We start from the raw sequence: 24,422 nt of genomic DNA, 5'->3' as shown, positions 1-24,422 counted from the left end.
ACCTGATGGGGGTTACCACATATGACGAGAATGTGGGCCTTATTTTAACAGATTATTCTCCTTTTTCCAAACCATGGGGAAAATAACATAGCTGATTTTGGCAAATACTACTGCCTCTACTACATGGGTCACCTAGAGCCATGTTCTTCAATCTTGGGTCCCCAGATGTTGTCCATGGTGAAATAAATGTATTTGTTGCAGGATTTGATCCTAGAAAAGAAAAAGAAAAACCATAATATTGAGTAACTGAGTCTGGATAATTCAGGAAACTGCAACAGCAGTTAAAAGATCAAGTGTCTGTCTCTGAGCAGGGCAAATACCGTATTTTTTGCACCATAACACTCACTTTTTTCCTCCTAGAAAGTAAGGGGAAATGTCTGTGCGTGTTATAGAGGAAATGCCTACGGGTGGCATGCCTACGGATTTTCCTCCTCTAAAAACTATGTGCGTGTTAAGGTCGGGTGCGTGTTATAGAGCGAAAAATACGGTACTTTAAGCCAAGCGTCCTCAACCCGGGGGCTTCCAAATGTTTTTGACTACAGTGCCAAAACCTTAGGAAGTCATCTGGCTGGAAAAGGCTACAAGCTCACCCCACCCCAGTCTTTGTGTGTGTTTCCATCATCTGAAGAAAAGTGCTTTTGTAGGTATGTTTATTCTATAGTGATGAACAGTGGCTGCTACTTCTCAGAATATTTATTTTAAGAAATGCAGGGAGAGCTATGTATCAGCAGTATGATAAGGTGTGTTCCAGGGTGATCTCTGCTTTGGGCAACCTGGTATTTTGGAGAGCAAATTTGGTTCATTATTTCATTCATTTCGATTACTGGGATCCACTATCTATTTGTTGGATCTGCACTGGCTTTGACTATGCATTCATTCACATGGTTTTTAATTTTGTTACCCACGTTAATTTTCTAATCTTTTCCACTTGATGGGGACAAACCCCCTGTGCTGGCCATTTCTGTAAAATAATCTAGACTTGACGGCCTAAGTTTTATTTAAAGAGAGCCTGAAAGCAATTAAGAAGTTCAATATGTTAGTCAAATAATTTGTGACAAGGTGCATACTCTGGTAACTCATGTTCTATTGAGCAAAACTGGAATATTGGCTGATTGCTACTTAGAGTGAGCAGCTGCCTAGCCCTCATAATTAAACTATAACCCTCTCGGGGAAGCACTGGTGACTTGAATCTTTGCCAGTGGCTGTATCCTGGGCAATACTGTCTCAATCTGGTAGTAAGTATTATATTTCTCAGTTGCTTTGACTGGAAATAAAGTCTGGTGTACATGAGTGGGTTGTTTCAGATGTATTGTTAGAAGAGTCTAATTTTGCTAGCCTTTTGTTTCTGCTTGAAGTGGTTGTATAGCTATGGATTTTTTAATTCCTTAATATGCATGATAAAGCAGGTAATACTTGTTTACAAGCAGCTAGATCTCATCCTCTCATGGTTTTGTTTCCCTATAGGAGCAGGCATTTTAGAACAGAGTATTTTAAGACGCATTGTTATTTTGTCTAAATCAGGGATGGGGAACCTGTGGCTTTCCACATGCTGTTGGACTTCAGCTAGTGTTTTCAGAAGATTTAGCTTTATCATACAGCATAGCATTACAGGAGCAAAATCTGAAATCTTTGTGAACAATGTTTTGCTAATATGCACAGCTTTTTTTTCAGCTGGCACTCAGTGGAACTCAGTTCTGGCACTCATTCTAAGAGAACAAAGGAGGTGTTCATGGTGAGTTCTGGCACCCCTTTTTCTAGAAAAATGGCACTGCTAATATGTTTGTTGTATGATGGGGTAGGTTTTAAGAACAGTAGATTTACAGGCATCCTAGAAATTGAAATGCTGACAGATTTAAATTATTTTGATGGGAAAACATGAGTGTTCAGGTTTCTTTGAATGCACTGTATTCTTGGAAGCAACTTTTCTGTTGCGTGTAAAGTGTACTGGGATCTAAAACAAGTATGGTAAAGTTTTTGTCTATACAGATGGTTATTACAGTGGTACCTTAGTTCTCAAATGCCTTGGTACTCAAACAACTTGGAACCCAAACACTGCAAACCTGGAAGTAAGTGTTCCAGTTTGCGAACTTTCTTCGGAAGCCGAACGTGTTATGCTTCCGATTTGGGTGCCACACTTCCATTTTGAGTGTTATGCTGAGGTCTGTTTGTTTTTGCTATTTATTTTGAGTTTTTGTTTTTGTGGCTATTTTTTTGTTGCTTTTGTGACTATGTGGAGCCCAGTTCAGCTACTGATTGATTGATTGATTGTGTGACTGCAGTACATTGTTTATTGCTTTCATTTTATGGATCAATGGTATTGTTAGATAGTAAAATTTATGCTAAATTGCTGTTTTAGAGGTTGTTTTTAAAAGTCTAGAACGGATTAATCCATTTTGCATTACTTTCTATGGGAAAGCGCACCTTGGTTTTGGAACGCTTTGGTTTTGGAATGGACTTCCGGAACGGATTAAGTTTGAGAACCAAGGTACCACTGTACTTCTTCTTTTTCCTTAAAAGAAGAAAGTAGATCTAAGTGTAATCCAAAACAAAGCTACTCAGAAATAAGTCCATTTGGGTCCAGTGAGGCTTACTCCAAGGTAAGTGGGTATAGGATGGCACCTTAGTCTGACTGGTGGCCCTCCAGATGTTGGCCTCCAACTCCCCAAAGCCCTCCTCCAGCATGGCCAGTGCCAAGGAATGATGGGAGTTGGAGTCCCACAACCGTCTCCCCCAGGAAGTTGTGGACTCTCCTTCCTTGGAGGTTTTTAAGCAGAGGATGGATGGCCATCTATCAAGGGTGCTTTAGCTGAAATTCCTACACTGCAGGGGGTTGGACTAAATGGCCCTTGGCGTCTCTTCCAACACTACAATTCTATGATTCTATAAACATCTGGAGGGCAACAGCTTCTTCATCCCTAGTACAGGCCTGTACTAAAATAGTTATACCCTACAACATGGGACATGTTTGCCTACATTGGGAAAGGTGGCTACAGCAACACATGTGCTATGAGCATGAATGAATCACAGGGAAGAATATCAAGGGCGCCTTTGCTTCTTGCAAAAGGCCATCATATTGCAAGGAAAGGGTGGGAAATCTGTGACTCGTCAGATGTTGTTGTAATGCAATTCCCACTATCCCTGATCCATTTCCAGAAACTTTGAGCAACATGTCAACGGTGCTTTATTTTGACAACACCTCTAGGAAGTAGAGGGTTTTTGTTTTCCAGTGGATCCGGACAACAAGCTGAAACATGGCAGGACACTTAGTGATTATTAGAAGTCCCTGTGAGTACTGTCACAAAGCCCTGATTTAACAGTTATGGCTTCATGGGAACTGTAGTTTGTTAAGGGTGCTGAGAGTTGTCAAGAGATGCTTCACAGAGCCACAATTCCTGGCACCCTTAGCATATTACAGTTCCCAGGATTCTTTAGGGGAAGCCATGCTTGTTAAAATGGTATAAGTGTGCTTTAAATGTATGGCACTTACTTTTAATCCAGTTTTGTTAAAAATGGCACAGTGGTACCTCAGGTTAAGTATTTAATTCGTTCCGGAGGTCCATACTTAACCTGAAACTGTTCTTAACCTGAGGTACCACTTTTGCTAATGGGGCCTCCTGCTGCTGCCGTGCTGCCGGAGCACGATTTCTGTTCTTATCCTGAAGCAAAGTTCTTAACCCAAGATACTATTTCTAGGTTAGCGGAGTCTGTAACCTGAAGCGTATGTAACCTGAAGCATATGTAACCCGAGGTACCACTGTATACTCCTGGTACTACTCTTCCTTGCCTCTCTTTTGAAGAAACATCTAACAGCACAAGACATTTAGGTGGCGAACCTTAATTTTAATACACTGCTTTCTTTCCCTCCCATAATAATTGACCATATTCACTTTAACTATTACCCAATTCTTTTATTTGTACAGGCAGCAAAGAAGAGCGTTTGGCTACCCATCATGGAGCTCTCTCTGGCCAATATATTATTGAAGATTGTGAGCATCGCTGGATTAATCTCTGCACTGACCCTTGTCACAGTGTGCCACCTGCTGCCTAGGGCAAAACTATCCAGGATCATGATATGGTGAGTGTATCTCTAGGAGGGTATATGGAATGATTTCCATGTCTTAGGTTTAGGTTAGGTTTATGACATTTGCACCTTCTCAGCTAGCAGAAGCTCTGGGATTAACCCCCCATATGGGGTAGATCCACAAGTACATATTTGTAACTAAGTCTGCCTTCAGGGATCCAACTGTGAACTGATGCGAGTAAACTTCTTTTCTTGACTTTAAATAAGATTGCCATGTCTTTATTCTTTTAAGAGGGATAAAAGAGAACTTATGAGGAACATACAATCCAATACTGAATTGTATGATAGTGAGAGTCTTACACAAGCCTGCAACCAGCTATCTGCTGTGCATGTAAAAGGGGAATGTAAACTCTGCTATGTGAAGGAACTTGCTAACGAAAGTTAGGAAGGATATTAATAAACAATATATCTTCTCCTGCGTCCCTGAACATTCTCACAAAAGAAGTCCCAAATGGATTTACAATGAGGATAAAAGACAAAAATAAAAAATACATCAACATAGAATAGAAACAGCCAATCACTGCCCAAATGCCCAGGAAAACAACTGGTTTGACGGCTGGGCTGAATTATACCCATTTTGCAGATGGGCAATCTGATGCAAGCAGTAGAGCTGCAGAAATCCTAAAGCCCCTACTTTAATTGGAAGCCACTGCAAAAACATCCCTCCAGATGAAAATACTTTGTCCGTTCATTTTGCTTCTCTTTCTGCTTTTAGGTACAAACGTCAGAAAAGGGGTGTGGCAGTGAATTATGTTGAGCACGAGGGCTACAGGTTCTGCTACTTCTGCCGAGGGGAACCCGGACTCCAGCCATCTGTGTTGATTCTTCATGGACTGGCTTTCAACAAGGACATATGGTTAAATACAATCAAAGTATGTTTCTGCCCTTCTATTCAGGCAACCATGGTTGCCAAATCAAGGCTAGTGCAAGACATATTGTGCTGGGGGGCAGAGGAGTCCTGTACTTTTCCACAATTGTGATTTGTTTCAGTTGGGCTAGTGTGGGAGATCATTCCACCCAGTGCATTGTGCTAGAGGACAGGGCTAAATTAACCCTACGGCTTAATAAGAGCTGTCCACTCTCCTATTTTGCCACTATTTAATGGCCTCCCGCTCAGGACTCTGTGCAACATTTATACACTTATACTGGAGAAACATCAGGGTGTTCTTTGACAACAAAGAACATCAGCTATTATTGCTTTGATTCCTTGGCGTCATCGCTGATTTGACATCCTTTCCCAGTTCCTTCCGAAGGACCTCCACCTGGTCTGCCTTGACATGCCTGGTCACGGTGAAACCACATGTTTGCTGAGAGACAGTTACGCGGCGGTTGATCAAGCTAAAAAGATACACCAGGTACGGTCCAGCTGTCCTCAGGTGTGCCTTGAAACCTGGGAAGTGAGAGGTTGTGAGAAGATGGCCTCTTTTTGTGTGGTGTGGTGGTGGTGTGAGGGAGAGATGTTCCCTGACCAAAAAGGAAGCATTGCAGTTGACTGTGGTTACTGAAAGGTAAAGGTAAAGGGACCCCTGACCATTAGGTCCAGCCATGGCCGACTCTGGGGTTGCGGCGCTCATCTCGCTTTATTGGCCGAGGGAGCCAGCGTGTGGCCAGCATGACTAAGCCGCTTCTGGCGAACCAGAGCAGCACATGGAAACGCCGTTTACCTTCCCGCCAGAGTGGTACCTATTTATCTACTTGCACTTTGACGTGCTTTCAAACTGCTAGGTTGGCAGGAGCAGAGACCAAGCAGCAGGAGCTCACCCCATCGCAGGGATTCGAACCGCCGACCTTCCAATCGGCAAGCCCTAGGCTCTGTGGTTTAGACCACAGCGCCACCCGCGTCCCTAGGGTACAAACCAGGTCTGTTGAGCAGCATTGGCTGGCAGGGCAGTGGGGTGGGACTGCGTTGAAGACCTGGGGTCCTAACCCCCACCCAACTGTCAGTGGCACTTGCCAAGGATGGGAGTGGTGAGTTTGGCCACTGTGAGAACAAGATACTGGGCTAGATGGGTCATTTGCCTGATTGCTCTTCTTATGGTCTTCTCCAGAAGTTCTTACAGAGACCTGGGACTTTCTTGGAAAATGTCCCAAAACCAGAACCTCTCAGCAATACAACCTCTCTTCATTCACGTTTCAGTTTGTTGAGTGCATTGGTCTGAACCAAAAGCCTTTCCACCTGGTTGGCATGTCCATGGGCGGAACGATTGCTGGTGTTTACGCAGCTCAGTATCCATCTGAGGTATCCGGCTTGTCCCTCCTTTGCCCACTTGGTGAGTATTTAGATTTTCAAGGGAGATCTGAAGCCGGTTAACTCTGAATAAAGAAGACGTGATAATATGTCTGAGAATAACAAGGGAGAAGGGGGGTGTTACTATGGGTTGTAGCCAATACTCGTCCTTCTCAAAGCAGATTGATTGAAATAAACGAACTCAGGACTCCCAAATTTAGTGGGTCTGCTCTGAGTAGGATCTAACCTCCCTAGTGCTAAGCTACCATTCCGTAGCATGTTCCAGAACGTGAATGAACAGGGATGATCACAGATCCATGATTATAAACACCTTTCTGTCCACACATACCCTCACTTAGTCCCAGCATGTGCATAACCTCATAGAATCATAGAGTTGGAAGAGACCACAAGGGCCATCAAGTCCAACCCCCTGCCAAGCAGGAAACACCATCAGAGCACTCCTGACATATGGTTGTCAAGCCTCTGCTTAAAGACCTCCAAAGTAGGAGACTCCACCACACTCCTTGGCAGCAAATTCCACTGTCGAACAGCTCTTACTGTCAGGAAGTTCTTCCTAATGTTTAGGTGGAATCTTCTTTCTTGTAGTTTGAATCCATTGCTCCGTGTCCGCTTCTCTGGAGCAGCAGAAAACAACCTTTCTCCCTCCTCTATGTGACATCCTTTTATATATTTGAACATGGCTATCATATCACCCCTTAACCTCCTCTTCTCCAGGCTAAACATGCCCAGCTCCCTTAGCCGTTCCTCATAAGGCATCGTTTCCAGGCCTTTGACCATTTTGGTTGCCCTCCTCTGGACACGTTCCAGTTTGTCAGTGTCCTTCTTGAACTGTGGTGCCCAGAACTGGACACAGTACTCCAGGTGAGGTCTGACCAGAGCAGAATACAGTGGCACTATTACTTCCCTTGATCTAGATGCTATACTCCTATTGATGCAGCCCAGAATTGCATTGGCTTTTTTAGCTGCCGCGTCACACTGTTGGCTCATGTCAAGTTTGTGGTCAACCAAGACTCCTAGATCCTTTTCACATGTACTGCTCTCAAGCCAGGTGTCACCCATCTTGTATTTTGTATTGACAACCTCCTCAGTTGTCAATCATGCCAACACAACCCTGACAAGCAGCAGGTCAGAATCCCATATTTTGGAATTGGTTTGCCGCTATATTCCTTCTCTCAGCTGTGCACTCTCTGCCAACTCTTAGGGCTGCGATATCTGGACGATAATAACAACGCCTTCAAGCGCCTGAGGGAGCAATCGATTAAGTCGCATGATGTCTTCAAACTTGGCTTATATCATCCCAGCACAAAAAACATGCAGGTGAAGAAGGCAGCTCTCCAAAGATGGTAGTGCTCTGGGCCCAGGGATGTTGCTTAAAAGAATTCAGCTAACCTTGACTCATGGTAGACCAGATGTGGTGAACATTTGGCCTTCCAGATGTTGCTGAACTACAGCTGCCCTCATTCCTGTTCATTCACCATGCTTCTTGAAGCTGATGGGAGCTGTAGTTCGACAATACCTGGAGGGCCAAAGGTTCATTATGTCTGTCCTTGACCCACTAAAGTTAATAGCCACGACTAACTTAGGTCCATTAATTTCAGTGGGTCTCCTCTGAATAAAACTTAGTTGAGTACAACCCCAAATGCTTACATTTGCTATATGCTCTTGAAATATGGAAATAATGCAGCCCATCCCTTCAGGGCTTGCGATCTGAAGAAACAGAGGGCACATGAGGGAATCACTACCACTGAGGCCCTGGCTGAAGAGGATGGGAATGGCTTAGAGGCTCAGGGGAAAGAGATTGGGGTAGGGAGATGCTGTACACCAGCCCCAAGCATCTGTGCCCGAAGGAACTACTTTATATGAACCAAAACAATGCTGATTATCACCCCTCCCTTTGCCTATGTGTAGGCAAACTAAGGCCCGGGGAGGCAGATCCGGCCCAATCGCCTTCTAAATCTGGCCCACGGTCTGGGAATCAGCATGTTTTTACATGAGTAGAATGTGCCCTTTTATTTAAAACGCATCTCTGGGTTATTTGTGGGGCATAGGCATTCGTTCATTTTTTTTCCCTTTCCAAAATATAGTCTGGCTCCCCACCAGGCCTGAGGGACAGTGGACCAGCGTCCTGCTGAAAAAGCTTGCTGACCCCTGGCCATCCTATTGCATGATGGGGTCCTAACTGCCTTGCACCTCCTGTGAATGACTCACCTCTTTTTCCCCTCTCCTTAGCTGCTAAAGGGATATGTTGCCGACTGGAGACAACAGAATGCTTTTTTGGTAAAATGTAAGTACGATAGCAATAATATTACTGTTGTTGTTTATTACCTGCCCTTCACGTTCTGAGGCTCCAGGGCAGGGTAGAGCATGAGACTCTTAAATCTGAGAGTCGTGGGCAAAATATTCCTGTATTGCAGGGGGTTGGACTAGATCAGGGGTCTGCAACCTTTAAGACAAAAGGAGCCACTTGGACCCGTTTCCGAAGGAAAAAAACCTGGGAGCCGCAAAACCATTGCGACATTTAAAACAAATATATCTCTGGAGCCGCGATCTGACAGCGGGCAGGAAGGTGACGTCGGGACAGTGCGTGACTAACGCACGCACTGCCCCCATGCGACGTCACAGCCAGTACAGCGCCTGCTACAGTGGGGAGTGTCGGGGCGCACAATGCGCCTCCTCCCCTCGCTAGTATCCGCCCCGGAGCCGCGGCAAAGGTGTAAAAGAGCCACATGCGGCTCCGGAGCCGCGGGTTGCAGACCCCTGGACTAGATGATCCTTGTGATCCCTTCCAACTCTATGATTCTAATTCGAAACACAACAGTAAAAACGGTTTAGGAGCGACTTAAATTCACAAGGATAGGGTGGGCCCTAAAGATACACATTTCAAGTTTCAAAGGCTATGGTAAAAGCATGTGTCTTCAACAACTGCCAAAATCTGTCTAGTGAACCCATTTGAAGTGCAACGGTAGGAATGATGCCTTCCTGAAAAATCTTCACTCTACCTTTTTGGTTTTTGTTCTAAAGGTTTTTTAGATCTTTCCAACCCAAAGTCCGAGTACAGCCTTCATGACAATATGAGCAATATTAGCGCTCCCACACAGGTCCTTTGGGGAAAGGATGACCAGGTAAATGCTTTATATTCACGTGGCTTCTATAGCTATAATTGTAACAAAACAAAAAAATCCATTGTTTGGATTCCATAGTAGGGCTTGCCTACCTATGAGGCAAGTTGAGGCAATTGCCTCAGACGGCAGGATCCACAGTGGCAGCAGATTGGAGGCATTGCTGGTCTCCTCCCATCCCTAGGGAAAAAATGGTGTGGGCTGCCCTCTGTGGTCTCCTGGGCTCTGCACCCATTAATTAAACCGTCATGTGCTGTTGTCTGTGCATGTGCATGTCTAAAATGTACACACTAAATTGCAGCTAGGAAGCCAACAATACTGACTCTTTTCTTGAAATTAAAACAATGTCCAAAATATTCAAAAAAAGTTTACTTGCAGCACATATGGCTAAAGAGGAAAATATGCAAAGTATTTACATTCAGCTGCTTATCCAAGCATGGGCTTACAGTGGTACCCCGCAAGACGAACGCCTCGCGAGACGAAAAACTCGCAAAACGAAAGGTTTTTTCGTTTTCGAGTTGCCTCGCAAGACGAATTTCCCCATGGGCTTGCTTCGCAAAACGAAGCTTGCCCCGCAAGCTCCGGGGACAGCGGGTCTTCCCCGCTGTCCCCGGACCTCTTTTGAAGCAAGGGGCGGCGTGGAGAAGCGATCTTCTCCCCACAGCCCCAGGTCCGGGGACAGCGGGAAGCGCTTCCCGCTGTCCCCGGACCTCTTTTGAAGCAAGGGGCGGCGGGGAGAAGCAATCTTCTCCCCGCAGCCCCAGGTCCGGGGACAGCGGGAAGCGCTTCCCGCTGTCCCCGGACCTCTTTTGAAGCAAGGGGCGGCGGGGAGAAGCGATCTTCTCCCCTCAGCCCCAGGTCCGGGGACAGCGGGAAGCGCTTCCCGCTGTCCCCGGACCTCTATTGAAGCAAGGGGCGGTGGGGAGAAGCGATCTCCCCACCGCCCCTTGCTTCAAAAGAGGTCCGGGGACAGCGGGGAAGAAGCGATCTTCTCCCTGCAGCCCCAGGTCCGGGGACAGCAGGAAGCACTTCCCGCTGTCCCCGGACCTCTTTTGAAGCAAGGGGCGGCAGGGAGAAGCGATCTCCCCGCAGCCCCTTGCTTCAAAAGAGGTCCGGGGACAGCGGGGAAGAAGCGATCTTCTCCCTGCAGCCCCAGGTCCGGGGACAGCGGGAAGCGCTTCCCGCTGTCCCCGGACCTCTTTTGAAGCAAGGGGCGGCAGGGAGAAGCGATCTCCCCGCAGCCCCTTGCTTCAAAAGAGGTCCGGGGACAGCGGGGAAGAAGCTATCTTCTCCCCGCAGCCCCTTGCTTCAAAAGAGGGGACAGAGCGGCGCTTCCCCTCTGTCGCCGGACGGTCTCCATAGGAACGCATTGATTGATTTTCAATGCATTCCTATGGGAAACCGTGCTTCGCAAGACGAAAAACTCGCAAGAAGAAAAAACTTGCGGAACGAATTAATTTCGTCTTGCGAGGCACCACTGTAGTTCTTCTTAGCTGAAGATTGCAGCTTCTTCCGTAAACATTCAAACAAGCTGTGTCTTCCTCTCTTTCCAGCGCTTGCACTCAGCCTTCTGCACATTGCCCAACTAAGCCATGCAGTTCCTTCTGAGAGGTTTCCGCTTTCTCCTCCCAGCAAACTTCTCTCTACTGCTTCTTTGGGAGAACATCAACTTCTGTACTTTTCTCTGTCACATGCATTCACACAGAAGCATTGGCACCGCTCTCCTCTATTGCATTTGGACAGTTATCTAAGGCTGTCTCTTCTTCGGTACTCATGGAGATGCAGCCATCACACTCAAGTCCCCCCCCCACACAAAATGGAGAATGTAATAAGATACCTCCCGTGTGACCAGAGTTAACCAATCACATGAGAGTTACTGGGGAACATTCCAGAATTAAACACACAACAAAACACACATTTAAGCATTCCCAATTAAATCACTATACTTAACAAGCTTAACTCTTACTTACATTTTCAAATTGGATGGAAGCTGGTTTGAGGGGAAACAGCAGTGTATCCCAAGAAAGTGAAGGGCACAGATAAATTGGGCTGAGCGCTACATGTAGTTTTATGTTGTTTCGAAAAAGAACTCAAAGCGGCTTACAGCAATAAAATATGCAGACAATAAAACTGAATCCACAAAATGCATTAAGCAACTACCAAAAACAGCAATGTTATGAAATCCAACCAGTTTTGAAATTTAACAGGAGGAATTCCATGTTGCATTATGGCAATTGTGCTGTCAGTGCAAGTGTCAGAGCTGCTTCCAGATCCCAGCTCACAGAGGATCACGCTAGCCAGCGGTCACTTGTAAAAGTCTTTTATTGAGTTACAGTTTCCATTCTCAAGCTGCTGTGTGCAACTCTACGTCTTATGGGTTAGACCGGCGAAGCTCCGTCTGAGTCTCCGCCCCCTGTGCACCAGCTTACTAACCTAGCCTTACTCCACCTTTTCCGCCTGACCGTTCTTCTCTGGGTCCCTCTGCCCCCCGTGGTCTCTTCCTTCCGGGATTCTTCTGAAGCGGACCCCCCGGACCCGCCTGTCTCCTTGCGTCGGGCTTTAGGACCTGGCTCCCTTTCCGGGCTGCTTACTGCGCCACCTTCCTGTGTATTTGAACTTGGCGCGCGCGCCCAACCTTCCACTTTCCGCCTGACCGTTTCTTCGCTCCCCGATGGAGGTGTGGCCACTCCTGACTCGTGCCCTCCCTCCTGTTGCGAGCTGCCAGCGCTTGATACCTGGCGCCCTTCCTCTCCCCTGCTCTCTGTTGGTGACGCTGGTCCCGATTTCCAACTGCTCCCCTCTGAGTCCCCTCTGGCCCTTTCTTCCTGGGGTGTCCCCCTAGGCTCCCCCCTTGCCCTGGCCACTGGTGCTCCTTTCTGTGAATCTTCTGATTCACTGGAAAGACTCGGAGATCTCGGGTCGTCGTCATCACTCATCTTTTCTTCTGCCTCCTCCCCCTCGCTCTCTGTTTCCTCCCTTGCCCTTGCCTCTGCTCCTGAACCCCTGACAGCAAGCATTTCAGCTTGTCAGACTGAACGATTCCCACTCTCCTCCTCCTTCATGCTGCTATGGGGGTTCTCCTGGGGGGGGTTGGGGCACAAGGGGAGGAGGGCAGAAACCCTGTTGTTCTAACAGAAGTACTTGCAGGGGCTTCCACTAGTTAGTAGGACTCATTGATTGACTCCTGCCCCAAACAGCAGCTCATAACCCGACTCTTGCCAAAAAAAAAAAAAAGTCAAAGCACTTTGCAAGATGTGAATAGCAATGGGAGGAAAAACACCAATTCTTTGTTGTTCAGGTGGCTGACTCGTCTGGTGCAGAAATTTTAGCCCACGCCATTCCCAACTCCCAGGTGCATATGCTGGAGAGATGTGGACACATCATAGCATTTGAGAGGCCCAGGAAATCTGCAAAGCTCCTCTTGGAATTCTACAATTCAGTTTGCGACAAAGCGGAGAATAAGAAGTTGGCATAAACCTCACTCAGGAATTAAGATGCTGATGCGTTCCAAGCGACTTTCTACTCTGGAAAGGAAAATATGCATCTGATATCCAGGATGTCTGTGATGGCTTCCTTCACTGGTCATTAAAAAAGAGGCTGTGGTACAGTGGTACCTCGGGTTAATAACTTAATTCGTTCCAGAGGTCTGTTCTTAACCTGAAACTGTTCTTAACCTGAAGCACCACTTTAGATAATGGGGCCTCCCGCTGCCGCCGTGCTGCCGGAGCACAATTTCTGTTCTCATCCTGAAGCAAAGTTCTTAACCCGAGGTACTATTTCTGGGTTAGCGGAGTCTGTAACCTGAAGCGTATGTAACCTGAAGCGTATGTAACCCGAGGTACCACTGTAATTTGTTTATTTACTTACCTTACTGTCAAGCTGTCTCCTTTACTTCTACAAATTTTCATACTGGTGAAATGACCTATGGGCACAGAATGCAAAAAATATTAAAATTGTGGCATTTTTTGTAGTAGATGACTACTTTAATCATTGGAACAGAAGTGGGGAACCTGAAGACCAGGACACCCTATCTGGCGCAGCCCCAGACCAGAGCCCTCTCTCGTCCTCCCTCCATCATGCCTTCTGTAGTGGTCAGGTGGGATTACTATGAGGAATTATGAAATATGGAGCAAGCCATTGTGTCAGCAATGAAAGCATTGCGCTGACTGGGTTTGATTCATTGACAATAATTTCTGATCAAATCCCACAAGCCTCTGCATCTCTGCCATTTGCTTTCTCTACACCTGACAGGCACGTATAAGCATTCTAAAACACAGGCCAGTTGCTTCATCAGGCATCCTCAGTACACAAAGAAAGTAGGCTACTTTGATGTAGTTTAGATAGATAGATCTTAAGGGCCAGGAAGAGAGTTCACAAGGAGATGGTGAATACTGCCATCCTGCCTCTCCTGTTTATGACCTCTGGGGTTTTGCTGAATGCATTCCTCCTTTTTAGTCCTGTTTTGTTTACCCCAGAACATATGCATGCTCAAGTAGGAAATAGTTTCTTTGTAGTTAAAAGTATTTCTTCTGATCTGACTTTGTCCCACATAGCGGTTTTGAAATGCTCAGAGGAAATCTGATTGGTTCTTACAAACACTATGTAAAAAGTTCTTTTGTGAATAAAACGACCTGGGCCAAGGGGTGGACAGAATTATTATTATTATTATTGGCACCTCCTCCCAGAGTCTTGCTGGTCAAGCCTCGTGTGTATTTTATTAATCAGAGTCCAATCCTTCCTTGCTTTGGGAACACTACACCTTCCTAAAGTTCTTGTTATGCTACTTTCTTTTTCCAACTAGCTTAAACACATTTCATTATTTCTTTAATCTCTTCTTCTGTCTTGACTTTACTCTCCTTTCACTCTAATCATTTTCTGGATTCACTCAATATCTGTCAGATATTCTACTTTTTCCACATAAATTTTGATGTATTCCTTAAAGATAGCCCACTCCTTATTCGCTTTTTGTACCATTTATCCTCTTATCCTCCCTGTTAGTTCAGCAATATGGAAGTATTCCATCATTTTAGATAGCCAGTCTGTTTTAGTTGGGACGTTGCTTCTTTTCCAATTTTTGGCAATCAATAACCTTGCCGTCATAAGCGCATACATAAATTTTGGTCTGACTGTTCTTTTTATTTCCTCTGACATGATACCTAGGAGAAAGGATTCCAGGGTTTTTTCAAACGAAAATCTAAACATCTTTTTCAATTCGTTATAGATATTTTCCCAGAATTCCACTATCTCTTTATACTCCCACCACATGTGTAGAAAGGTTCCTGTCCCGTTGTTGCATCTCCAACAGACATCACTACAGTTTTTATACATTTTTGCCGGTCTGACCAGGATCAGGTACCATCTGTATTGCATTTTCATTACATTCTCTCTTAAATGATAGCATGCCGTAAATTTTATATCTCTTTTCCACAGCCGTTCCCATTGAATCATAGAATCATAGAGTTGGAAGAGACCACAAGGGCCATCAAGTCCAACCCCCTGCCAAGCAGGAAACACCACCAGAGCACTCCTGAAATATGGTTGTCAAGCCTCTGCTTAAAGACCTCCAAAGTAGGAGACTCCACCACACTCCTTGGCAGCAAATTCCACTGTCGAACAGCTCTTACTGTCAGGAAGTTCTTCCTAATGTTTAGGTGGAATCTTCTTTTTTGTAGTTTGGATCCATTGCTCCGTGTCCGCTTCTCTGGAGCAGCAGAAAACAACCTTTCTCCCTCCTCTATGTGACATCCTTTTATATATTTGAACATGGCTATCATATCACCCCTTAACCTCCTCGTCTCCAGGCTAAACATGCCCAGCTCCCTTAGCCGTTCCTCATAAGGCATCGTTTCCAGGCCTTTGACCATTTTGGTTGCCCTCCTCTGGACACGTTCCAGTTTGTCAGTGTCCTTCTTGAACTGTGGTGCCCAGAACTGGACACAGTACTCCAGGTGAGGTCTGACCAAAGCAGAATACAGTGGCACTGTTACTTCCCTTGATCTAGATGCTATACTCCTATTGATGCAGCCCAGAATTGCATTGGCTTTTTTAGCTGCCGCGTCACACTGTTGGCTCATGTCAAGTTTGTGGTCAACCACGACTCCTAGATCCTTTTCACATGTACTGCTCTCAAGCCAGGTGTCACCCATCTTGTATTTGTGCCTCTCATTTTTTTTGCCCAAGTGCAATACTTTACATTTCTCCCTGTTAAAATTCATCTTGTTTGTTTTTGCCCAGTTTTCTAATCTGTCAAGGTCGTTTTGAAGTGTGATCCTGTCCTCTGGGGTGTTAGCCACCCCTCCCAGTTTGGTGTCATCTGCAAATTTGATCAGAATGCCCTTGAGTCCATCATCCAAGTCGTTGATAAAGATGTTGAATAAGACTGGGCCCAAGACAGAACCCTGTGGCATTTCGCTGTGCATTATCTGCTGATAGAGCGTGCATCGGCTCTGAAATGTGGCAGGCTATTTCTGGAGCTTGTGTCGCTAATTGCTGATACCGCGTGTCTACGGGAGATCGATGGACGTCCGGAGGCGGCTTGGGGGCCATGGTGAACTTTGTCTCCCCAGCAGTATCCCAACAGTTTTGAGACTACAATTCCCATCATCCCTGACCACTGGTCCTGCTAGCTAGGGATCATGGGAGTTGTAGGCCAAAAACATCTGGAGGGCCGAGGTTGAGGAAGCCTGGAATAGGGGGGTCTCCTAACAACTCACAGCACCTTTAACAAACCACAGTTCCCAGGATTCTTTGAGGAGAAGCCATGATGGCTTGTTGTATCCTAGTGCTTTAAATGTCTACAACAGCTGAGGCCTTCCCTGGATAAGCAATGTGTCCTTCCCTTCACAATACCCAGTGGCCATTCACACTCCTGATCATCTCAAATCCATTCACAGGCTTATGTCAAAGCTTGTTGGCATAGCTGCCTAGGCCCTATCTGTGACGTCTCCACCAATATTGTTCTTGTCTGCAAATTTAGCCTTTTGAGACCTGGATTATTTTGGATTTAAGGATTATTAGAAGAAAGAAGAAGACTGCCGAACAATAAAAGGGGTGGTGGAGGAAATACTGCCGCAAATTGATTACTGCTACCACTGACACAATGGTCCTTAGAGTTCTCATTACATTAATGTGATTCTTATCTTGGTTTGCTGGACCTTCTGCTTGGCATTTGGGTTACAGTCATTAGTTTCTTTCACACCATATTTTTGTGCCTATAAAACTTAAGACAAGCAAAACATGATCGTCCACAAAATAGGTTAGGTCACACCTCGAGGGCAGAAGGTTGGTGGTGAAGTCTGGGTTGGGAACTCGTTGTTTATAGAGATGTGGCGGCAGACAAATATGTTTTTGTGTTTAGCAATATCATCAGAGCATGAGAAAGAATCATAGAATCGGAAGGGGCCGTGAGGGTCATTTTGTCCAACCCCCTGCAATGCAGGAATCTTCCACCCAACGTAGCTTGAACCCATAGCTCTGAGATTAAGAATCTCATGCCGTACCAACTGATCTACCCCTCAGGGCTAAGAAAGCAACGGTGCAATATAATTAGAAACTCTTATATCAGAGGTTTGCAAGGGCTGGGAAGGTTGGGTTTGGCTTGAACTCCACAGTTCGCATATTCAGGGTGTTGTAAACAAAATCTGCCCTTTTCCCCTTATGGGGTATCCAAGAGCCCATATAGAGTCCTTACATAGGTTCCCTGTTGGTAGGAGAAAGTAACAGAGGCCAACCAGAGAAGCAAAGCAGCTAGTAAGCCTGATCTTTATTGATCTGTTCCAACAGGGTGCTCCCCTCACATGGAGGAGGAACCCAGAACAATGGCGCGCACGGCCTTATAAAGACTTTTGAAATTGCCGCCCTGTAAATCAAGACCACCCCCAGAAACATCATACATACATCACAGAAGGGGTGTAACCTAAGACCACCCCCCAGATACATCATACCTACATCACAGAAAAGGCGGTCTAAAACAGAAATTTGAATGTTGTTTTTCCTATTTGCCAGGTTTCCTGATAGTCTGTCACCCATTAAAATGCTGATTACTCAGTTCCTGAGACAATGGGAAGGCTCCCTGACCCCACCCCCCTCCTTGCAGGGAAAACATTTGGTCAGTTTGGAAATCAAAATGGTTTCAGGTCGGCCTTCCTGCGCTGATCTATGCACGTGCTTGGTTGGTACACTTATGAACATTACCATATATCTAAGACCTCAAAATTCCTATCACAAGGGTCATGGAGTCTGTTGGTGTCTGGGTGCAGACAAAAAAATCAAGATGTCTCAAGGCTGCAGAACGCCATATGCAGAACTTGCCAGCATCTCAAATGTGGAGCTCTCTTATGCAGTGAAGCACTGGACTGCTGGCTAATGAAAAACCTTCTGTTCCTAGAACTGAGGTCACGTCCACACCACAGAAGTAGCGCAACGGGTTCGGCCGCACTGCATGCTGCGCTGCAGAGGGCACCACAACAATTTGGAGCACAAGAGATGGGGGAGCTGAATTTTACAATCACACTGGGAGCCGCTGAAATTTGAGAGCCCGAAGTCCATCGCTGTGCACCACACATCAAAATCAAAGAATCCTGGGACCTCAGTTGTTCTGCAAACCACCACCACCACCCTGACAAAGCTGCAAAAATCCTGGAATAATTGTTCTGGTCACCTCACCTCAAAAAGGAGTTGCAAAAAAGGGTTCAGAAAAGGGCAACCAAAATGTTCAAGGGGCTGGAGCAACTCCCCTGTGAGGAAAAGTTGCAGCCCTTGGGGTTTTTTATTTTTAGAGAAAAGGCAAGTAAGAGGAGATGTGATAAAAGTTATGGAAAAAAGCAGATAGGTAAAGCTAGAACTCATGGACTTACAACAACAACAATTATTTATTATTTATACCCCACCCATCTGACTGGGTTTCCCCAGCCACTCTTGGCGGCTTCCAACAAAATATTAATGATAATAATAATAAAGCGATAAAACATTAAAAACTTTGCTTGTAGATAGTAATCTGGCATGGGGTGAAGTTTTCCCTTCACAGACATCCCCCTTCATAGATGGCCGTTCAGTTGTTCCATACCCTTGCCGCTTTGGAAACAGCCTAGTTACTGGAAACAGCCACAGTGTGAGAGCAAAATCCCTGGCTGGGAATGTCTCCTGTCTGAGTCTCTGGAGAGCTGCTACAAGTCAGTGCAGACATTAATGAGCTCAACTAAACAATGTTTAAAAAAAAAAAATGGCATAAGACCGCTTCGTATACTCCTTCATACTGTATTGATTTGCTTTTGTTGTCTTCTGTGTTCACAATTGGTTTGTGTGCTCCCCCCCACCCAATTGTTGGAAACCACATTGAGATCTTTGGGCAAAAGAAGTGACTTGTCAATGTTATAAATAAATAAGTGCACATTAACCCAGAGGCATCAGGATGCTGACATCAGAAGTCTGTGATGAATATTGGGCAATTACAGATTGATGCCAAAAGGATGGATAATACAGTGGTACCTCGAGGTCCGTTCTTAACCTGAAACTGTTCTTAACCTGAAGCACCACTTTAGCTAATGGGGCCTGCTGCTGCTGCTGTGCCGCCGGAGCACAATTTCTGTTCTCATCCTGAAGCAAAGTTCTTAACCCGAGGTACTATTTCTGGGTTAGCAGGGTCTGTAACCTGAAGCGTATGTAACCTGAGGTACCACTGTATTGGAGAGAATTTATTTTTTTAAAAGCAGAGGTTGAGGAATGGTAAAGGAAACACCAGGAGGGGGCGCCAATGGACAGCAGAAAGAACAGAATGAGGAAAACAAATTACAGTGGTACCTTGGATCCCGAACGCCTTATGAGTCGAATGTTTTGGCTCCTGAACGTGGCAAACCTGGAAGTGAGTGTTTACAAACGTTCTTTGGAACCCGAACGTCCAACGCAACTTCCGTGGCTTCTGATTGGCTGAGGAACTTCCTGCAGCCAATCGGAAGCTGCACCTTGGTTTCTGAACGCTTTGGAAGTTGAACGGACTTCTGGAACGGATTCCATTCAACTTCCGAGGTACCACTGTATGGCATCACTGGAGAGAGAATCAAGAATGGAATTCTGTCTGTCTGTCACCTGCCCTTGTCCCAGGGCGGGTTACAGCATTAAAACACAATTTTAAAAACAACTTACAGCCACATCAATAATATAAAATCTATATTTTAAAAAATCAGGTATATTGAGAAGCAGACAGAGAAAATGCCTTTAGAATGGGCTCTCAGAAGGCATTTCAATTATATCCCACCTCTCCCCATCAGGCAGAATTCATACAAATGCAGACAGAATACTGAATAATGTAATTGCTGCTGCAGCAGCAGCTAACTAACCTTGACAGAAAATTGTTAGTTGTTTATTAATTGTCGCTGTTGTATTTTTTGCTGCTGGCAGAGGAGGAGAGGTGGGTTTGGAGATGATCTGTGTCAGGTGCCAAAATAGCTCGACTGGCCTTGGACGCTGGTGCATGCCTTCACTGGTGCCAGTTACTGATCAGCTTCAGGCAGCAAAATGTCTTGGACAGGAGAATTGCCTGCCCTCAGAGCAGGAATGGGCAAATAGGTCAATTTATGTTTCTCATTTTTCCCATCTTGAGTTTGGTTCTCCACACCTCCACAACAGTTTGTCCAAATGTCCCGTCGTGGTTTCCAACAACAGGAAAACAAATTGTTAAAACAAGAAGACAATTAAAACAAATCAGTAAAGGAGGCTGCCTTAAACCACTGGCCACAGAACTGCATCCTCCATGATACTTGAATGCAGCTGGCTAACTTAGGGGGCAGAGGGCTAGCTGGTTTAGAGAACCAGTTGCTGCTGCCCTCTCTCAAAATGTCTGCCAACTGAGGCGACTGGCTGACAGGGTTATTGTGAAGATAAAACTGGGGCAGTAAGAACTAGCTCTCTGAAGGAAGGGCGAGATTAAGAATGCAATAAACACAACAAGAGTAATGTCTTGGATGCATGTTTGCTACGCATGTGTCAGTCAGCGAAGCTTTATCATTTACAAATTACCAAGATGTGTATCTGGGCCCATGATCTTATCTACTCCCCTCCCTAGATGAGTAATCGTGACAGAAGGAATCAGACCTCCACATGTAACTTGCCTTTGGCAAGTCACTCTGCCTCAGCCTACACAAGCGCACAGGAAATTGGTGTGCTTAAAATGGGCAGCAGCTGCATAAGAGCATAAGAAGAACGCTGCTGGATTAGCCAATGGCCCATCGAGTCCAGCATGCCTGTGGGAAGCTGACAATTTCCGCCCTCCCTTCCCCACAGGTGGGTAGGGTTTGACGGCACCGAGCGGGGCTCACCTGTGAGGGTACCACCCACCTGCTTGGGCCAGCCTTTGACCTGCCCTTGGCCAGGGAGGACGATGGATGGCCGGCCGGGGGTGGGCCTAAGGCCAAAAGAAAAGAGGCTAACTCCGTTGTCCAAGCCTCTTTCGCTGTTCTTCCTTCCAGGATCACCCACCCTCCTTCTCTCAAATTAATAATTTCTTGCCTCCATAATTTCATCCTAGGTCAGCGATCTTCAAGTTAATGATTCTTTTGCTTACAGGCTAATATTTTGCGTTCCATGTCAGTGGGCGCTGCTGCAGTCGTAAGATGGTTGCTGTACAGTGGTACCTCGGGTTACATACGCTTCAGGTTACAGACTCCACTAACCCGGAAATATTAACTCAGGTTAAGAACTTTGCTTCAGGATGAGAACAGAAATTGTGCCACAGCGGCGCAGCGACAGCAGACCCCATTAGCTAAAGTGGTGCTTCAGGTTAAGAACAGTTTCAGGTTAAGAACAGACCTCCAGAACGAATTAAGTACTTAACCCGAGGTACCACTGTATTCAGAACCGGAAAGGAATTTTCTCTGCATTGTCAGCTTTCGCCTTCCCCGTAGCATTTCGTCACAACTTTGGCGGTTTTAGGCCTTGGCAAGGTATCCTTTAGTCTAACATCAAGTCGGGGGGGAGGGATGCATCCATGCTCCCTCCCCATGCGGCGGCGCTTGCAGGGCCTGTTAAAGGGCAAAACCGGGAGTCCCTGGCCCTAGAGCGGCGGCATGTAGGTCAAACTCCCGGGACGAGGTTAGTGGAAGGGCATGCTGTGTAAGTTTGCGCTTTGCGGTCCCCTCTCACTGGGCCTCATCTGCCTGCATATCCTCAGCTAGGGGGGCTGCCAAGGCCTGTGCTAAGTTTCCCACTTCTGAAGTTCAATAAAGTTGTGGTCAATTTGAACCCATACTCTGGTCTCTTGTCTCATTCTCTGGGGAAAAGGGGTAGGCACCACAGACAGGGTTTAGCGCGTGTGCCAACAAGCAGGACCCAAGCCCAAGCAGGACTCCCCTCTTGTGTTTTCCAGCAACTGGCATTCAAAAGCAGTACTGCTTCCAACCAAAGAGGCAGAAGACAGTCATGAATGGCGAGTAGACACTGCTAGCCTCACCCTCTGTGAATTTGACCACGTTGGTGGTCTTCACTGCCCCTGTGGCAGTGAGTTCCACAGTTTAACTATGCACAGAAAAAGAGAGTGAGGGAGAACTATGCATGCAGCCTCTTTGTGCTCCTTGGGAGAAAGCTGGGATATACCGTATTTTTTGCTCTATAAGACTCACCTTTTCCCTCCTAAAAAGTAAGGGGAAATGTGTGTGCATCTTATGGAGCGAATGCAGGCTGCGCAGCTATCACAGAAGCCAGAACAGCAAGAGGGATTGCTGCTTTCACTGCGCAATGATCCCTCTTGCTATTCTGGCTTCTGAGATTCAGAATATTTTTTTTCTTGTTTTCCTCCTCCAAAAACTAGGTGCGTCTTATAGAACGAAAAATACGGTAAATGCTGCAAAATAAATATGAAAAAATAGGAGATGGTTGCACTCCCCAGATGACGAGTTTGGGGTTCCCTGGAGTCAACCTTCTCTCTCAGCTTTGTGAGAGTGGTTCTCTTTGCATGAGTTAGCCAAGCAGCCAAGGCAAGCAAATTGAGGCAAGCACAGATATTTTGGACATGACTACACGTTACTTGGGTGTGCTCCCTAGAAGCCAGTGCTGTACTATTAAAGGATAAACAAATAAAAGGGGATGTGTGGGTTTTCTGGAGGAAAGTATCAGAGGCTGCTTCTCCCGCTGCAACACCCTAAAATATCCTTCATGAAATGGCAAGCATGGCTTTATTGCATCTCCAACTTAGCCAGATGTCCACAGGGAACCAGGCAGACTAGAAGCAGCCATGCAATGAGCGGTTGCTGTGAGAATTGAACCCGCAGCCTTCAGTACATTTCAAACATTTGGGCCTAATTCTTTGATGTTCTCTTCTTTTGTGGGTTTCTTATTAAGACCGATTCACGTACTAAAGTTTTATTGAGTGCCTGCAGGCTGTACTCCCTGAACCAGTTGAAAGGGCAATGGAGCTCTCTTTTTAACTGTATGTGTGCCTGGATGTGTCCAACAATAAACTTTAAAGCGAGTAAATGGTTTGTGTGCGTGAAAAGCCGTCAGGATCTTGGGAGTTTCAAAAACAAGGAACATTTTCAACTAGCAACCATTCTCACAGGAAGAAAAGATTATAAGGTTCTATAATCGTAAAGTTATATAGGCAGAGTGATTAATAACATACGGTTAAATTACAGTACAGTAATTACAGTACAGTAATTACAGTAAATAGTACAAAGTAATACCTTTGTACTATTATTAAATAAATAAATAAATAATCCTTGTCTATTATTATAAGATTGTTTTAATTGTTCCATTCATTTTTGTGAGCCACCCTGAGGGGGCATTATACTTTTTATAATTTACGGTAAAAATTATAAGAACATAAGGAGAGCCTGCTGGACTAGGTCAATGCCCCTCTATCCCAGCATCCTGTTCTCATGCTGACCAACCAGATCGTAGAATCGTAGAATTGTAGGGTTGGAAGGGAAGGGACCACCAAGGATCATCTAGTCCAACCCGCTGCAACGAAAGCACCCATGACAGATGCCTGTTAGAATTCTGCAAGAAGGACCTGACCACACGAACTCTCTCGCCTTCTGCAGTTTCCAGCAACGGGTATTCAGAAGTAAACTGCCTCTGACTGTGGAGGCAGGGCATAGACATGGAGAAGGCATGCCTTCCATGAATTCATCTGATCCTTAAAATAAATTTAAAAAGCTATTCAAGTTGGTCACCACAGCCTCCTGCGGGGGGGGGGGAGTTCCACAGTTTAATAAATAAATAATAATAATAATAATAATAATAATAATAATAATAATAATAATAATAATAATAATACCCTGCCCACCTAGCTGGGCTTCCCCTGCCACTCTGGGCGGCTTCAAACAAAATATTAAAATACAGTAATGCATCAAACGTTAAAAGCTTTCCTAAACAGGGCTGCCTTCAGATGTTGTCTAAAAGTCTGGTAGTTGTTGTTCTCTTTGACATCTGAAGGGAGGGTGTTCCACAGGGCGAGTGCCACCACCAAGAAGGCCCTCTGCTTGGTTCCCTGTAACTTGGCTTCTCGCAGTGAGGGAACCACCAAAAGGCCCTCAGCGCTGAACCTCAGCATCCGGGAAGAACGATGGAGGTGGAGATGCTCCTTCAGATATACTGGACCGAGGCCGTTTAGGGCTTTAAAGGTCAGCACCAACACTTTGAATTGTGCTCGGAAATGTACCAGGTGAATTCACACCTATATAAACTATATCTATACTGTCAGAGCTGCTTCCAGATCCTAGCTCACAGAGGATCACGCTAGCCAGCGGTCACTTTGTAAAAGTCTTTATTGAGTTACAGTTTCCATTCTTAAACTGCTGCGTGCAGCTCTATGTCTTATGGGTTAGACCGGCGAAGCTCCGTCTGAGTCTCCACCCCCTGTACACCAGCTAAATACCCTAGTCTTACTCCACCTTTTCCGCCTGACCGTTCTTCTCTGGGTCCCTCTGCCCCCCGTGGTCTCTTCCGTCCGGGACGCTTCTGACGCTGACCCCCCGGACCCTTC

General features: G+C 45.8%; 1 protein-coding gene and 1 long non-coding RNA gene across 6 annotated transcripts; one reads left to right on the top strand and one right to left on the bottom strand.

The window, feature by feature from the left end:
- The first annotated feature begins 676 nt into the window (after window positions 1–676).
- Window positions 677–14,148, top strand: LOC308581623 (monoacylglycerol lipase ABHD6-like). 5 transcript variants are annotated; one of them, XM_081184303.1, is made up of 10 exons: window positions 677–1,235; window positions 1,672–1,732; window positions 3,921–4,075; window positions 4,797–4,953; window positions 5,323–5,436; window positions 6,219–6,351; window positions 7,531–7,646; window positions 8,559–8,613; window positions 9,351–9,451; window positions 12,747–14,148. In XM_081184303.1, exons 2-10 carry the CDS (start codon window positions 1,730–1,732, stop codon window positions 12,921–12,923), a joined length of 1,011 nt encoding a protein of 336 aa, XP_081040429.1. In that variant the 5' UTR covers window positions 677–1,235; window positions 1,672–1,729; the 3' UTR covers window positions 12,924–14,148. The 5 variants fall into 5 exon arrangements, with proteins under 5 accessions (XP_081040429.1, XP_081040431.1, XP_081040428.1 ...); XM_081184304.1 differs by lacking the exon at window positions 677–1,235 and adding an exon at window positions 1,268–1,406; XM_081184305.1 differs by lacking the exon at window positions 1,672–1,732 and having other exon boundaries at window positions 678–1,235.
- On the bottom strand, window positions 9,869–12,522 carry LOC308581760. The gene is made up of 3 exons (XR_014005258.1): window positions 12,450–12,522; window positions 10,927–11,687; window positions 9,869–9,889 (listed from the first exon to the last, which is right to left on the bottom strand). It is a non-coding gene; the product is annotated as an uncharacterized lncRNA (long non-coding RNA).
- Window positions 14,149–24,422: the final 10,274 nt, after the last annotated feature.

The sequence above is a fragment of the Podarcis bocagei genome (assembly GCF_964188305.1).
Source record: "Podarcis bocagei genome assembly, chromosome: 2".
In the NCBI taxonomy this organism is placed as follows: Eukaryota; Metazoa; Chordata; class Lepidosauria; order Squamata; family Lacertidae; genus Podarcis; species Podarcis bocagei.
This window is presented reverse-complemented; position numbering and strand designations above follow the sequence as displayed.

Bases quoted from the DNA above. Each gene is read 5' to 3' on its own strand.
- LOC308581623 (XM_081184301.1), top strand. From the start codon at position 1,652: ATGCACAGCTTTTTTTTCAGCTGGCACTCAGTGGAACTCAGTTCTGGC. The intron at 4,954-5,322 runs GTATGTTTCTGC...ATCCTTTCCCAG, and splicing joins TATGGTTAAATACAATCAAA to TTCCTTCCGAAGGACCTCCA. The intron at 7,647-8,558 runs GTGAAGAAGGCA...CCCTCTCCTTAG, and splicing joins CCAGCACAAAAAACATGCAG to CTGCTAAAGGGATATGTTGC.